We start from the raw sequence: 15978 nt of genomic DNA on the forward strand, positions 1-15978 counted from the left end.
TTTTCATCTCAAGCAATATCTATAGTTTTCTATATTTTTCACATCCTTCCACGGGCCCCTCACAGTAAATCTCCCCATCGACCTTATCGACCTTGTGTCCCACAAATTTTCCGCCCGGCCATAACGACTCACCACCACTTTGTGCCAAAGTGAATTACGCTCCAAAGGGAATCTCCATAACCATTTAAGAAGAAAGGCTTTGTTTCTTTCTTCTAAATGGCCTATTCCAAGACCACCCTGAAAAATGGGTTTACAAACATCTTTCCAAGCTACAAGATGCTCTGACCCCTTGTTATCTGCCCCATCCCAAAAGAAATCGCTCATCAGCCTTTCCAAACTCTTCAAAATATTTTTCGGAGCCCTGAACAGCGACAAATAATACACCGGTAAAGATGATAACACTGATTGAATCAAAGTCAATCGACCCCCTCTAGGAAGAAAGGCACTCTTCCACCCAGCTAACCGATTTGCACACTTATCCACAACTGGCTCCCAAAAAGACTTAAGTCTCGGATTGCCTCCCAAAGGAAGACCTAAATAACTCATAGGCCATTTTCCAACCTCACACCCAATACATGAAGCACGAGAAATCACATCCTCCTCCTCCACATTAAGCCCTAACAATTGACACTTTTGCAAATTGATTTGCAAACCTGAAATGGCCGAAAAGGCCTTGATAATATCTAGAAGAGCCTGAAGTGACACCTCGTCATTTAAAAAGAATACTGTATCATCAGCAAATTGCAGATGACTCACCTCTACCTTGTCCCTGCCCACCCTAAATCCTTCAATAACTGAATTTGCCTTTGCTTTGTCCACCAAACTACTAATAACATCCACCACAATGGTGAACAGAAAAGGAGATAAAGGGTCCCCTTGACGAAGCCCACGAGAGGCCCCAAATTTACCCCAAGGCTTACCATTCACAAATACTGAAAAAGAGACAGAAGTGAGACAGCCCCTCATCCACTTTCGCCAAAGAGCACCGAAACCTTTTTGTTCAAGGACAAAATCCAAAAAATCCCACTCCACACACTCATAAGCTTTTTTAAAATCTATCTTGAACACCCAACCCCTCTTCCCTTTACTCCGATATTCTTCCACTGCTTCATTAGCCACTAGAACAGAATCTAAAATCTGTCTACCTTCTACAAACGCACCGGGTTTCTGAAATAGTCTCTGACAGCACCCCTTTCAGTTTATTGGCTAAAACTTTTGAAATAATCTTATACACTCGTGACAAGGCTAATTGGCCTAAAATCATTCACGCAACAACTATTGAGCTTTTTTGGAATAAGACATAAGTAAGTATCGTTGGAACCCATCGGGATAGAACCGTCGGCTTGGAACTCCGTAAAAACCTCCACTAAATCATCCTTAATTACATCCCAATTTGAATGAAACACAGCCAGAGAAAACCCATCAGGCCCTAGTGCCTTATCTCTAGAACAATTAAAAACAGCTTGTTTGATCTCCTCCTCCTCAAACGGCCTCTCAATAAATGAACTTAGGGTGCCAGGAATTCTTCTCCACTCTAAACCCCGAATTCCATTCCAATGACGCACTCCCGCCGAATATAAATTAAAAAAAAACCTGACAATCTCGCCGGCAATCTCACTATCCCCGATTAATATACTCTCGTCCAATCTCTCAATTCTAGAAATGAAATTCTTTGAGTTACGAGCACTGAGGATACTATGGAAAAGTCTGGAATTATAATCCCCATGTTTGGCCCATTGGCACTTGAGCTTCAACCAATTTCCTCTCTCCTCTTCTAGAACCAAATTCTGCCACTCCCTCTTAACTTTACTTCTATCAGCTAAAAGAGAATCATCCCAGTTACCAGTTTCCTCCATCTTATCCAACTCTGAAATACGCCTTTCTAGTGCCTGCTTTTCCCATTTCCTATTACCATAGATCCTTCTGCTCCACAACTGAACCCTCCGTTGCACTTCTCTCAATTTTAACATAAAATTTTTCCCTGACCCACTTCTCATTGACGAACCATGCCACCATTTAAATAAATTTGAGCCAAACTCCTTATGCTCCAGCCAAATATTATCGAATCTGAAAGGTCCGGGACCCCAAAGAGGGGGGTTAGTATCCAATATCACCGGGCAATGATCCGAAACCACCCGCACACACACCTCTTGTCTGATGAAAGGAAAGAGCGTGGACCAATTTCTACCCAAAAGAAATCTGTTAAGCCGACAACAAATAGGACCCTTCCTGAAATCCGACCAAGTAAATTTCCCATTGTTGAGTCTAGGATCCACCAACTTGAGCTCTGTAATTAACTCATTGAAAATTTTCATGCTCCTCGTATTGGAAGTGCTGTTAACCTTTTCTTCCACCCGACGGACTACATTAAAATCACCCCCCAAACACCATGAATCCCCACAAATAACACTTAAGCCTGCGATCTCATCCCAAAACTCATCCCTATTACCATAGCGCGCTGGACCGTAAATCCCTGAAAACCACCAAGGAGGATTGCCCTCTGCTTGAACCAGAATGGAAACGGAGAAATTACCCACTAAAGAATCCAAAACCTTGACACATCTAGTGTCCCACACTACCAGAACCCCACCTGATCTCCCAACAGACGGTAAAAGTGCCCAAGCTCTGAATCTAGAACGCCAAATACTACCAACAAAGCGCCTATCCACTTGACTTCTTTTCACCTCCTGAAGAACAAGAATATCTGGATTAATTTTACACACCGTCTCTTTTATAGCCCTCTTTTTTTCGAAAGCACCACTACCTCGAACATTCCACGAAAGAATCCTCATTTAGACATACCACAACCCCGCTTTTTATTACTTCGTCCTCCATAATTTATATTAAAGGCCAATTTCTTCAATTCTCTTCTTTTCCTGACATCAGTCGAATCCTGCTTCGGCTTATCATCAACTTCCAAACTTTTTGACACTAATTCCACTCCCATCGCTTTTAGAGTGCCCTCAAAAGAATCACTAAGGACCTCTTGGGAACCTCCCTTTTTCTCACACTTAACATCTTCCTCAGAAAGATTAGAAGGACCGTTCATTTTCTCTCGGCTTAACTTTCTTTCCTTCCCACTCTTAGAATCCATATTTTCAAAGATGGGAAAATTTTCCAATCCTTCCTTATCTTCCCACAAACTGCGTATATGTTCAATAGTGTCCACAGAAAATTGATCTCCCTCCTCAATCAAATCTTCCTCATCCACATCTGAATTTCCACCATCCAAGCTTGCATCATCGAGGAAAGATCCCCCAAACTCCAGGCCCTTATCAATAGCTGCTTCTTGAAAACTCTCTGTATCAAGCCATCTAATCTCTGCCCCTTTATCCTCCTCCTCACATCCCTTAAAGTGCTTTAACATTCCCGAAGTTTTTTTCCTACGTTCATACACCAAAATATTGCGTGCCTGTGAAGATGCAGAGGGAACTTCCTCTAAGTCCTTAACAAGGACAGAATTAGAAATTTTCTTCTCTGGAATAGAGAAATCGGTCCAGTAAAAAACGGTTACTTTAGAAAATTCTTTTGGGCCTTTAGGATGAATATTTGACAGCTTAGGAGACAAAAAATGCTTCAGATTTCCTACTGGGTCCACTTCCGAAAGTTCCTTTGGGCCTTTAGAAATTTTTTTTGACAGCATCAAAGCCCAACCCTCATCTGACCTTTTGGCCCAAACAGTTCCTTTCCTCATCTGACCTTTTGATCCTTTAAAAAACTCAACCTCACGGCCCAGAATTCTAAGCCCAAACACAGCTGCTTAGCCCAACTTCCCCCACTTTTAAAGACTAACAAAACACCACACGTGTCACTTAAATGTTTCTCCCCCCATGCAGTCCAAACGATCTTATCACCTTATTTTTTTTCACACCCAAATCATTTTTAATTCTATTATAAATTCTTGACACCTCAATTGAGTTTAATACTTTCCTATTTGAAAAAAGCTTCTTTCTTAACTACTGCACCGTTTCTTCCAGCAATCAATGGACGAACGTCTGGTTCCTGAAAATCAGGGGAAAAATCGGTTACGTCTTGAATGCCTGTTGTCTCTTCCAGGTGACCCATCCTTGACGCCGGCGAATTGCCGATCACCACTGGACATGTCAGCGCCGCCTCCTGAGCATAGCACTCTTTTTCTGAACTGGGAAAACCTTTTTTAATTTCCCCAAGCTGTTCTCCTCTATCCTCAACCCCCTTTCTTACCCACAAACTTCGACCGCCTTCTTTGGGAAGAAAAGGCTGGCCACCCAATTTAACCAACTTTAAAACTATGAAACTTCCTTCGTACGGCAGGGTAATAGAACCTGGAATGAATCCCTTGGGATCTCCAACCAATCTCAGTCGAGCACAAGAAATATCCCTCATCTCTAACGTACCTTTGTCCACCGCCATTAAACCACCACAAAGATCCCTAATGACCTTGAACACGTGAATGTTCCAAATATTCAGAGGGATGCCTTCGATCCCAATCCAGTTTTGGAAACAACTAACTTTCCTATTTGCCATCTGATTTTTCCAATTCCAAGGCTGTATAAAAATCTGCTTGTCTCCTGCAATAGTAATCTCCCTTCTACATATTATTTCCTGCTGTAATTCTTCATTAGGGCACCAAGTAATCATTCTATCATCAGACACCAAAGTTGAGTCCACCTTGACTCCTAAAACTTTCTGATTCTTTCTAAAATCATCTTCCATTGATGCTGGCTTTTGCTACGGAACACTAACACAGCATGACCCTTTTTACCCAAATAATTTGTACTGTCATGGCTCCTAAACTTATCATCAACCTCCTTCTCTTCCTTCCCTGCTACCACGGAAGCCCACGACTTTTTAGAAAGATTGGTTTTTTGATTCTTCTCCATCTGTATAAATCCTGCATGTCTCCCAATCGACCCTTGAAGGCAATTTTTCAATTCCACCCAGCTTGATTCCCACCCTTCATCCGGGATAATGACATATCTAACAGCACTATGAATGAAGGAAGAAACTTTGAGAAAAGCTCCTCTGATGTTTCTGAAACATTCAATTGTCACCCTCTGATTGTTGTTCCTGAAAGAGCTTTTGAAACCTTTCCTATTGACATCCTTTAAGGACAACAAACGCCTTATCTCTTCAACCAACCACCTTGCGCCTTCTAAAGATAGCCTAATCTCGAATCCAGACAACCTTGTTCTTTCACATAATCGAACTGCCCCTCCATCATTGGTCAAAGTGACCATGAAAACCTTATGCTCTGTTTTGAAACTCCAATAACGATTAAGGGTGTTACTATGATTAACAAGAACAGAATCATTTTTACGTCCAATTCCAGTGGGGAAATGGATATTTTGCTTCACATAACCAGTGGGGTTATGTGAAAAAATCGTATTTTCTCTCATGCTCACGCTCCTGTGAACTGTTTTTAAAAAATTTGACTTAGCAATATCTAAATTAGATAGCACAAACAGAGAGTCACCGGAGGCCTAAGAAGCATTTGTCAATCTCAAGCAAGCGATGTGTTCCGTGTTGGTATTGGCTCTCCCTGATTTTTCAGCTCCATTTATACTAGAGACTGATGCCTCTGGGTCTGGTTTAGGGGCTTTTTTGATGCAAAACCAGCGGCCTGTAGCTTTCTTCATTCAAGTCTTGTCACCACGAGCTCGCACCTAGTCAGTCTATGAGCGGGAACTCATGGCCATTGTCTTAGCTATTCAGAAATGGCGGCCTTACTTGCTGGGCAGGAAGTTCTTAGTGCGCACAAATCAACGGAGTTTGAAGTATCTTTTGGAGCAGCGACTTGTTGCAACTGAACACCAAAAGTGGCTCACGAAGTTAATGGGGTATGATTTTGCTATTCAATACCGATCGAGCCTTGAGAACAAAGCTGCCGATGCCTTGTCACGCATTCACCAGGAGACATCTTTTGCTGCCACTTCAATCCCTACTATTTTTATACCGGATTTACAGACTCATGTTGCGGCTGATCCACATCTATCTAAGGTTATTCATGATCTAAGTTTGGGTCGTGAGGGAAAAGGGTATTCTATGCAGCAGGGGTGTTTGAAATTTTGAGGGCGTTTGGTTCTGCCTTCGTCCTCTCCTTTTATTCCCATGTTATTGCAAAAGTATCATGGCAGTCATACAGGGGGCCATTCGGGAGTGTTCCAAACTTTTCAACGCCTGGCAGCTGATCTGTATTGGCAAGGAATGCGAAAGGATGTTAAGAAATATGTGGCTGAATGCGCAACCTGCCAACAACACAAGTATTTGGCCCAATCGCCAGTGGGATTACTACATCCCCTTCCGATTCCTGAACAAATTTGGGATGATGTATCCATGGATTTTTTAGAGGCACTGCCTATGTCTAATGGATTTGATACTATCCTAGTGGTGGTGGATCGTTTGAGCAAGTACAACCATTTTATTTTGCTTCGTCATCCTTTCTCTGCTGTTACTGTGGCTACAGTCTTTGTTAGGGAGGTCGTTAAGCTCCACTGCATTCCACGTTCCATAGTTTCGGACTGTGACAAGATCTTTATGAGTTGTTTTTGGAAGGAATTGTTTCGTCTTTAGGGTACGATACTCAAGCACAGCACGACATACCACCCACAGTTAGACGGGCAATCAGAGGTTGTAAATCGTTGCCTTGAGAGCTATTTACGTTGCTTTGTGAGCTATTTACGTTGCTTTGTGAGCTCTAGACCAAGCCAGTGGGCAAAATGGATACCTTGGGCTGAGTATTGGTATAATACATCATACCACACTTTGGCGGGCATGGCCCCTTTTCTGGCTGATATTCTGGCTGTATATTAGCCGCCATTGGTGCGATTTGAGCAATCTACCACTACAGTTTCAGCTGTGGAAGAACAACTTCGAGCCCGCGATGACATATTGGATATACTAAAGGTTAATCTAAATCGAGCTCAACAGAGGATGAAGCAGCAAAAAAAGGAGAGATATTCCATTTGAAGTGGGAGATTTAGTGTATGTCAAGTTGAGGCCTTATCGCTAGCGGTCTTTGGCTAAACGCCGTAATGAAAAGCTTTCACCCAGATTTTTTGGTCCTTTTCCCATCCTCAAGCGCATTGGAGCTGCTGCCTATAGGCTTCAATTACCACCAGACTCAAGGTTGCACCCCGTGTTTCATGTTTCTTTGCTGCGTTCAACTTTGGGACCATAGCAACAAGCCACAGTTCTACCACCTAGTTTGACTGCTGAGATGGAATGGATATTGGAACCCGAAAGGGTGCTCAATATCAAGCCAGGGACTCAGAAAACCCCACCACAGGCGCTCATTCAATGGACTCATCTACCTGCCTTTGAGGCCACCTGGGAAGATTTTTCCACCATTCAGGAGCAATATCCTCACTTTCACCTTGAGGACAAGGTGAGACTTTGGGCAGGGGTATTGATAGACCTCCCCTCACTTATGTGTACACAAGGAGAGGAAAGCGTGAAAGGAAGGCCAAGTCAGCAGCTGAGGTGGGCTCGACAGATAGATAGTTAGAAGAGAGTTAGTAGAATGCGGAGAGTTGCACAGACTTATGATGTATTACTGAGATTAGAATAAGAGTAATGTTAGCTAATTATTTGGGGTGGAGAAATTAGTAGGCTGTAACCTTGGGAGAGAATTCAAGATCTCGAATTCCTGATTATTCAATACAAACGTTCAGTTTCTTTGCCATTGTTTTCTATATTCCAGCTAGTTGTTTACTAATTCTTGCAGAAAGTGCTTATCACACTCATCTCCTCAAGGACAGCCTTCCACTCTAGAACATGTAGAGCTTCCTGTATATTTTTTGGAATCTGAACATTCGAAATATTGGTGGTAAAAGTGACAAATGAGGATGAAAGTTTCAAGTTAACAACAAAGAGAGACAAGGGGTATTTAGCACATGAAGTATTCTCTTGTAGGTCGGCCTTTTGGAGGTTAAGTTACGCTCAGCTGGGTTCAGTTCGGGAGTGGACTAAATCTTTGTGGAAAAGTGTCTCTCCCTCTGAAGTAAAAGTGTTTGGTTGGTTGGTTTTCAACGATAAATTAAATGTCCACGACAATTTGCAAAGAAGAAGACCTTACCATTGCTTGTCCCCTGGGTGGTGCGTTTGTTGTAAGCAGGCAGGGGAATCCACTAGCAATTTATTTTTGGAGTGTCTTCTTTCAAGAGATGTGTGGGGAAAAGTCTTAGCGGAGTTTGGTATCCTTTGGTGTATGCCCTCTAACTGTTCTCAATTGCTTTTGACTAGGTTAGGGGGTGGCAAAAGGGTTTCACGTCTTTGGCAAACTACCGTGCTGGCAACCTTTTGGGCTACATGGCTAGAGCGAAATAACAGACTTTTCGAAGATATTTCCAATTCGGCGGAGTCTATTTGGGATAAGATAAAATTTTGGGTGGCTACTTGGGTGTATAGAAACAAAGGTTTTGAGGGAGTTGCATTCTCTGATCTTATTAGAGATTGGGGCAATTTCTGGATTTAACTTTTAGGGGTGGGGTCTGTTGTGAGTTTTTTATTTTATTTTATTTTTTTTGTTGTAACCACGGTTTTCCTCTGCCATAAGTGAGGGCTCTCAATTTTATTGGGAGGAGGTCAACCTTTTTGACCTCTGTCTCTTTTTTTTTTTTTTTAAAATAGCTATTGGAAGATCAGACTCAGAACTTGAAGGAATATGATTAGAAGAATTACCTGTTTCAGCTTCCTCTCGAGGTTCAGATTCTTGGCTTGGCAGGGACGCAGTAACTTCAGTTCTTAGACGAGGAAACTTTCGCGCACAAACACGCCCAAACTTGTTTCTATTCTGATCATTACATTGATTTTCCCGCTGTACCATAGTGTCAACCTCACTGTTTTCTTGCTGTATAACAGTTTCAATTGCACCAGATTTTGTTTGACTTATTTCTTGATTTTTTTCCAAACTTTTTTCCACACTAATCTCTTCAACCTGCCTTACATTTTCAGTTCCTAAATCAGATTTTAAAAAAGTCAGATCTAATGTAGGATCAGTAAAATGATTTGCAATATTCTTGAGATTGTGATGTGGATTAAGTTTAAAGTTTTCTTAAGAATAGGATCAAAACACTTGTACCCTTTTTTATTTGAAGCAATACCAATAAAAACACATTTTTTGGCTTTTGGATCAAATTTACTTGTATTTCTATTCAGATTCTTAATGAAAACAGTGTTGCCTAAATTTTTTATAGACATTTCATGAAACAAATGAGACTCGGGAAACAAACTTTGAAGGACTGATATAGGCGTTTTGAAATTCATAATTTTAGAAGGAAGTCTATTCATTAAGTAGGTAGCATGTAAGACCGAATCACCCCAAAGATATTTAGGAACATTAGCGGAAAAAAATAAAGCACGACTTATCTCAAGGAGGTGCCTATTTTTCCTCTTGGCAATGCTGTTTTGTTGAGGAGCGTCATTACATAACTCATTTGAACAATTCCTTTTTCAGCAAAGAAAGTACCTAAAACTTGTGCAAAATATTCACGCCCATTATCACTTCTTAAAATTTTTATACTCGTTTGAAATTGATTATGAATCATATTATAAAAAAATTTAAAAACACTTTCTACTTCTGATTTTTCTTTTAGCAAATAAACTCAAGTTACTCTAGTATGGTCATCAATTAATGTAATAAACGAGCATTTACCATTGCAAGTAGAGACTCTTGATGGTCCCCACAAATCACTGTGCACAAGAGCAAATAGTTTAGGAGTATAAACCTGTGGGGGGTAAGTACTCCGATGATGTTTAGCTAGAACGCAGATTTCATACTGAAAAAAAGAGGGATCTTTATTGCGAAATAAAACTGGAAATAAATGTTTTAAATAATGAAAACTAGCATGTCCTAAACGAAAATGCCATAAGTAAATCTCATCATCTTTGAAATCAGATGCAACTATAAACAAAAACTTTGTCGAGCCTCTTTATTTGTGACTGTTCCCTCATCTAAGATGTAAAGTCCACCACACTCCCTAGCATTTCCAATCATCGTCCCCAAGGCCAGATTCAAAAATAGACAAATTTTATTATTCCCTGCACACGGCTTATATGAAAATAAAAAACTAGAGCAGTTGGTCATATGATCTGAAGCTCCTAAATCAATGATCCAAGTAGTCTTAGGCGACTACAAACATAAGTGTAGAAAAACAACCTAGGCTGAGCTGTAGGCATAACTATAACCCTGATTTCTAGGGAACTGATTTCCTAATTTCTCCTAGTTTGACTTTGTGGATATAGCTGAATATTTGTATTAATAGCATAATATTTGTATTCATTAGGAGAGATTTTCTAGGTTCTTATTCTAGGAAAACTCTGAACAGTACGTATATATATGTGTATCAACACATAAGAAAATATATAGAAGCTTTTCTTTTTGATTCTCAGTAAACTTCATGGTATCACAGCTCTAGGTTCTGTCCTATTTCGAATTTTTTTTTCTTTACTCCTTCCTCCTAATCAAGATGGAATCCGAGCAGACATCTCAGGAATCATCTATTCCTAATAGCTCCTCTCGTCAGACAACCAATCCCTCTCTCAATGTCCCAGCAGCCTCCCGTCTCACTCCAGCCCCAGAAAATACCCTTGTCCCTATCACCACCCCCAAACTCAATGGCCATAATTAATCTTCAATGGTCTCAATCAATGATGATGTTCATCAGTGGGCGAAGCAAGGATGAATACCTCACTGGTACTGCTACAGAACCTGATCCAACCAGTGCTGAATCCATAGTTTGGAGGGCAGAAAATAACCTAGTCATGTCTTGGTTGATTAGTTCCATGACAACCGAAATAGGAGAAAATTTCTTGTACACCACCGCCAAAGAAATTTGGGAGGCAGTGCATGAAACTTTTTCAAGCAGTGACAACACGGCTGAACTCTTCTATGTGGAGAGTACTCTCCAAGACCTTCATCAAGGTGAGAATTCTGTGACGGCCTATTTTACCACTCTTATTCGCTATTGGCAGTAGCTGGACCTATTTGAGGTGCACATCTGGAAGTGTCCTGAAGACTGTACATACTTCAAAAAGATTGTGGAGACTAAGCGAGTCTTTGAGTTCTTGATGGGTTCGACAAATCTCTTGATGAAGTAAGAGGAAGAATTCTTGGAACGAAGGTGCTGCCAAGTCTACGTGAAGCCTTCTCCGAAGTTCGTAGGGAAGAAAGCCACAAACGTGTCATGTTGGGGCAGTCCAATCCTGTGGTTCCAAAAACTCCAGCACTTGCAGCAGTCCAAAACACTCAGCATGACTCCAGTGCCCTTGCTGCCCGTAACTCTCGTCATGACAATGACAATCGAACAAGGAAGGGACGTCCTTGGTGCGATCATTGTCGAAAACCTGGGCATCTCAAAGAAACTTGCTGGTAGCTACATGGGAAGCCGCCTAATTGGAAAGCTAATTACAATCGCGAAGCAAAAGGGAATGCAGCCTTCAGCGATGCATCACAGTCCGACAACTCTATTCCTTTCTCAAATGAACAACTAGAGGTTCTCCAACAACTTATACAGGGGGCGAATATCAACACCACACAGGTTACCCCAGAATAGTTACGGTGAACGGTGAACCGGAAATTTAACTCGTTACCCGAGTTCTTTGGTTAAAAACGTGCTTCTAGCTATTATTAACAGGTTAAGTTGGAAAACCAATCAAAAGGAAGTGATATATTTTATTTAGAACATAAAACTGTTCATGGGTCCATAAAAAACATTTACAAGTTATTTACAACTCAAAATGGTCATTACTATTTAAATTTACAACCTGCCGACCTAAGCGGCAAAAATAGGGTAAACCCCCTAGTTCCTCTGAGAACTCCTTGACTGTGGTGGTCAAGCAGCCGCATATGCACACAGCATCACCTAAGCTCTCCACTCAAGGCTGGGTGAGCTTTTCTTTCCATATACCTGCACCTTGCACCGCATAGCACCCATGAGCCAAAGCCTAGCAATAAAACACAATATATCACGAATATAGTATCAATAATGATCATAATCATCATTCAGGACTTTCAGTCCAAAACAGATGAGTGATAGTCACAAAAGTCACTAAGGTGGGTTCCGTTCTCTCTAGCCATGTGACGATAGGGTCACCGGGGCTTTACAAATAAGTGATCCTTTCACTAGCTTAAACAGGATAGGTGCTTGATGACTAGTCACCAACATAACCTACCTCGTGACCATAGAGTCACAACCATGGGATTCCACTCCCTAGCCATGTGACAAGTTGTCACCTAGGCCTTTGGCCCTGGCTCTGAGTAACTAGTCATAGACTAGACAAGCGCTTATAAGTTTCATCGACCTTAGAGTCGGTCCAGCATTAATGCTCCTAGATTCAACGCTGATATCGATTAGATCTAATCTTTTGTCGGCCCTGCGTTCAGGGCGCTTATGTCGTTTCTGACTCTCACGTCAGTAATATGCAACCGGTGCCGTCCTTGACCAATCAGTGCCATACACAAGTAAGCAAGTTCTGCTAAGCATTTAATATGCAATCAATGTCCACATTTATCAACCAACATGCCTCAACAACAATCATGATTGTCATACACACAGGGTGCAGTTTTCTTACCTCTGATTCGACCGAGAATGAATAAAAGAACGACCCTTGAGAGCGATCTGACTTTTAGTCCTTTAGCGGTTACCTAGTCATAACCAAATATGGGACACCATCAATAAAATGAACAACAAGGGTTCCCAAACCAAGATCTAGCCTCTGGGACATCAATCCCCACCAATCTGGGTAGTAGGAACAATCTCGAGGCCTAAAACCAAATTTCCGAGGTCAAAACACTCAAACGGGCTCAAAACTACCCAAGAGCCGCGGCCCCCAGCCACAACAGGAGCAAGGGTCGCGACGCCTCATACTCAGGGCCGCAGCGCCCAAGAACAAGGCCGCGGCCCCCCACCCAGAACCAACCATAAACCCGATTTCCTTCATCCCAAACTCTCCAAAAACATACCTAAACACTTCCAAATCCAAAAATCAAAGTTCCCAAACTCCCCAATGATCCAAAACCATCAAATCCCGAGGCTCAAACGAACCAAAAACTCAACAATTCACAAAATCCAATTCGAAGCTTAGAAACTCTAAAAACTCAAAACTTAAAGCTTAGATTACCTTAGATTGGGTTGTTTCTCGTCAAATCCTTCAGTCAAGAAGCTTCTAATCTTTCCTAGGATCGCTATGCCTCGATCCTCGCTTGATTCCGACTCCTAGAACTCAAGATTTCTTCGAAATTGCCTCGAACGGTAAAATGAACTAACGGGAAAGAGAAAAAGTGTTTTCTAACGTACGGTTCTATCTGACGAGCTACTTCAAGCTTAAGTAACCTCAAATAAAACCTAATGCTCGGGGTCCCGAAAACACCCCTAGGGACATTATAGTCAAAACTCCCAGAATTTCCTCCTGATCTCAATAACTCCTAATTTATCATCAAATAAACATTCTCATTACTCAATATCCCAATAAAAGACCCCGTTATGACAAAACCGCTAATTTACAATATAAGACTGTCTCATGCCGAATAGCTCGAATATATCTCCATAATAATGAGATCTCATCCATAACTCACAATATGCACCTAAATACACAAATATGCCCTCAACGGGCCAAATTACCAAAACACCCTAATAATCAAATGTGGACCCACATGCTTGCATATAACATCATATTATAATATAATTCACATAAACATGCACATTATCATTTAATGGCATAATTAAACAGTTATGGCCCTCCCAGCCTACTAATCCAGCCATTAAACCGCATTAGGGATTTCGGGGCATTACAAATTGTTACACTATGGAAATAGTTGGATTTGTGCTATGAGGATGATTGGGATTGTCGTTACCTCATCATAGTGTTCGTCACAAGAAATGAAAAGAGAAAGATAGTTTATGTTTTTCTTGCTCGTCTCAATCAAGATCTAGATGACGTATGAGGCCGGATTGTTGGAAGGATAGCGCTGCCCTTTATGTGTGAAGTTTTCTCTGTAGTTCGATGTGAAGAAACAAGACATAAGGTGATGATTTGATAACAAGTAGGATATGAAAGTTCAATTCTTGCGTCTGGAGGAGGCGATGTTGAGGTACGAGGAAGACCAACACAAAGAAACCTTGTGGTCATTGCAAGCGTCCATGGAATACATTTTGGAAGATCCATGGCAAGCTAAAAAAGAAAGTCACTAGGAGACAATTCCCAAATCCCACATTACTGATTCAAAGTGTGAACCGCTGCCACACAAAGGAATTGATAGATCAACTTTGTAAAGTTCTTCAGTTCCAAAACTCCACAAATCCTTCTTGTTCTTTTGTCCAAAAAGGTAATCATCTTGCTTTGTCATGTCTCAATGATGCATCTAATGTGTCTTGGATCATTGATTATAGAGCTTTCGATCATATGAGTGGTTCTGCTGAATTGTTCACTTCGTATCATTCATGTGCAGGAAATATGATGGCACTTTCTCAGATGTAGCCGGGAAATGTTCCATTGTTATTTCCACTACTTTTCTCCTTCATAATATTCTGCATGTTCCTAAGATTTTTTGCAATCTATTGTCAGTCAGCAAATTAACTCGTGATCAAAATTTTTAGACTAAGTTTTCCTCTTATGATTGTCAATTTCACGATTTGACTATGGGAAGATGATTGGCAGTGCTAGGCAAGTTGGAGGTCTATATTTTATCAAATAGGCAATGCTAGAGGACTTGTCTCAATTCTATTTCCAATTTTAACGAGAATGAAATTCTGTTATGACATTTTCGATTAGAACATCTCATTTTTCATTATTTGAGATATTTATTTCCCATGTTTTTCTTGAATAAAAATCCATCTTTGTTTAAATGTGAAATTTGTGAGCTCGCAAAACATCATAGCACTTCTTTTTCTTCTCAACCTTATGAAGCCACTAAATTATTTACCAAGATTCATTGTGATGTTTGGGGTCCTCACGAATTAAAATCATGTTTGGAAACAAATGGTTCATAACCTTTATTGATCATCATACTTGCGTTTCTAAGGTCTTTTTACTTCATGAAAAATTTGATGCTGCATTTGTTTAAAAGCCTTTTTAATATGATTCAAACAAAATTTCAAACATGCATTCAAATTTTTGGAAGTGACAATGGCAAAGAATACTTTAACAAGATTTTGGGAGAATTTTTTGTTGACAAGAGAATAGTTCATTAAAGTTCTTGCACTTGTACACCCCATCAAAGTAGAGTGGTTGAGAGGAAGAATAAGCATCTATTAGAAGGTGCTAGATCATTGAGGTTTTCAATTAATGTTTCAAAAAATTTATGGAGAGAGGCTATTCTTATAGTTGTTTATTTGATCTATAAGATGCCTTCAAAAGTATTAGCATTTCAAACTCCACTACAATGTTTCAAGACATGCATTGCTTCTTCTAGACTCTAATGATTTTCCACTTAAAATTTTTGGGTGTGTTGCCTTTGTTTATATACATGATCACAATAAAGGAAAGTTGGATCCTAGAGCTAGAAAATGTGTCTTTGTAGGGTACCCCCAAATCAAAAAGGGTAAGTAGGTGTTTTCATCCAGTATCAAAAAAGTTTCTTATCTACATTGAATGTCACCTTTTTTTTTAAGATGAGCTGTTTTTTTTTTCCATTTTCTCAAGTGAAGATTCGGATGCTGATTGGTTAATTAATGATTTTTTTTCCCTGATTATCTTCTTCCAAAAAAGTGCCAAAATCGCAAGGAAAACAGTGAATATGAAAATATTTTTCAAAAATCTTAAGAATCTGAAAATATTTTTCCTAATCCTTTTCTCTATATAAATTCTTGGTTGTATTGTAGATTATTATGAAGATTGTGTAAATATTTTGTAATAATTTGAATCAATTTTTTAGGGAAACAATAATACGTAAATATCGTGGTTCCTGATTTTTAGAGATTGTACAGTTGTATTATGCCTATTAATAGGTATTTGTTCTAATGAAAAATAACGAATGATTTTTCTCCAAACTGCATGGTA

At 40.2% G+C, this 15978-nt stretch overlaps 2 protein-coding genes across 5 annotated transcripts in view; both read left to right on the forward strand.

The window, feature by feature from the left end:
- Positions 1–15978, forward strand: part of LOC133796511 (DNA repair protein REV1) — a 60286-nt gene that overhangs the window by 32962 nt on the left and 11346 nt on the right. The gene's annotated exons all lie outside the window — the stretch shown is intronic.
- LOC133819015 (uncharacterized) lies at positions 10633–11354 on the forward strand. Its single transcript, XM_062252158.1, has 2 exons — positions 10633–10903; positions 11077–11354. The coding sequence occupies exons 1-2, from the start codon at positions 10633–10635 to the stop codon at positions 11352–11354; spliced, it is 549 nt and encodes a 182-aa protein (XP_062108142.1).

This window comes from Humulus lupulus, chromosome 1 (genome assembly GCF_963169125.1).
Source record: "Humulus lupulus chromosome 1, drHumLupu1.1, whole genome shotgun sequence".
Lineage (NCBI taxonomy): Eukaryota > Viridiplantae > Streptophyta > Magnoliopsida > Rosales > Cannabaceae > Humulus > Humulus lupulus.

What these genes read in the sequence shown, in the direction of transcription:
- LOC133819015 (XM_062252158.1), top strand. Translation starts at nt 10,633, where the DNA reads ATGATGTTCATCAGTGGGCGAAGCAAGGATGAATACCTCACTGGTACT. An exon ending in TCTCCAAGACCTTCATCAAG is followed by an intron (nt 10,904 to 11,076) that starts GTGAGAATTCTG and finishes CTCTTGATGAAG; the next exon opens with TAAGAGGAAGAATTCTTGGA.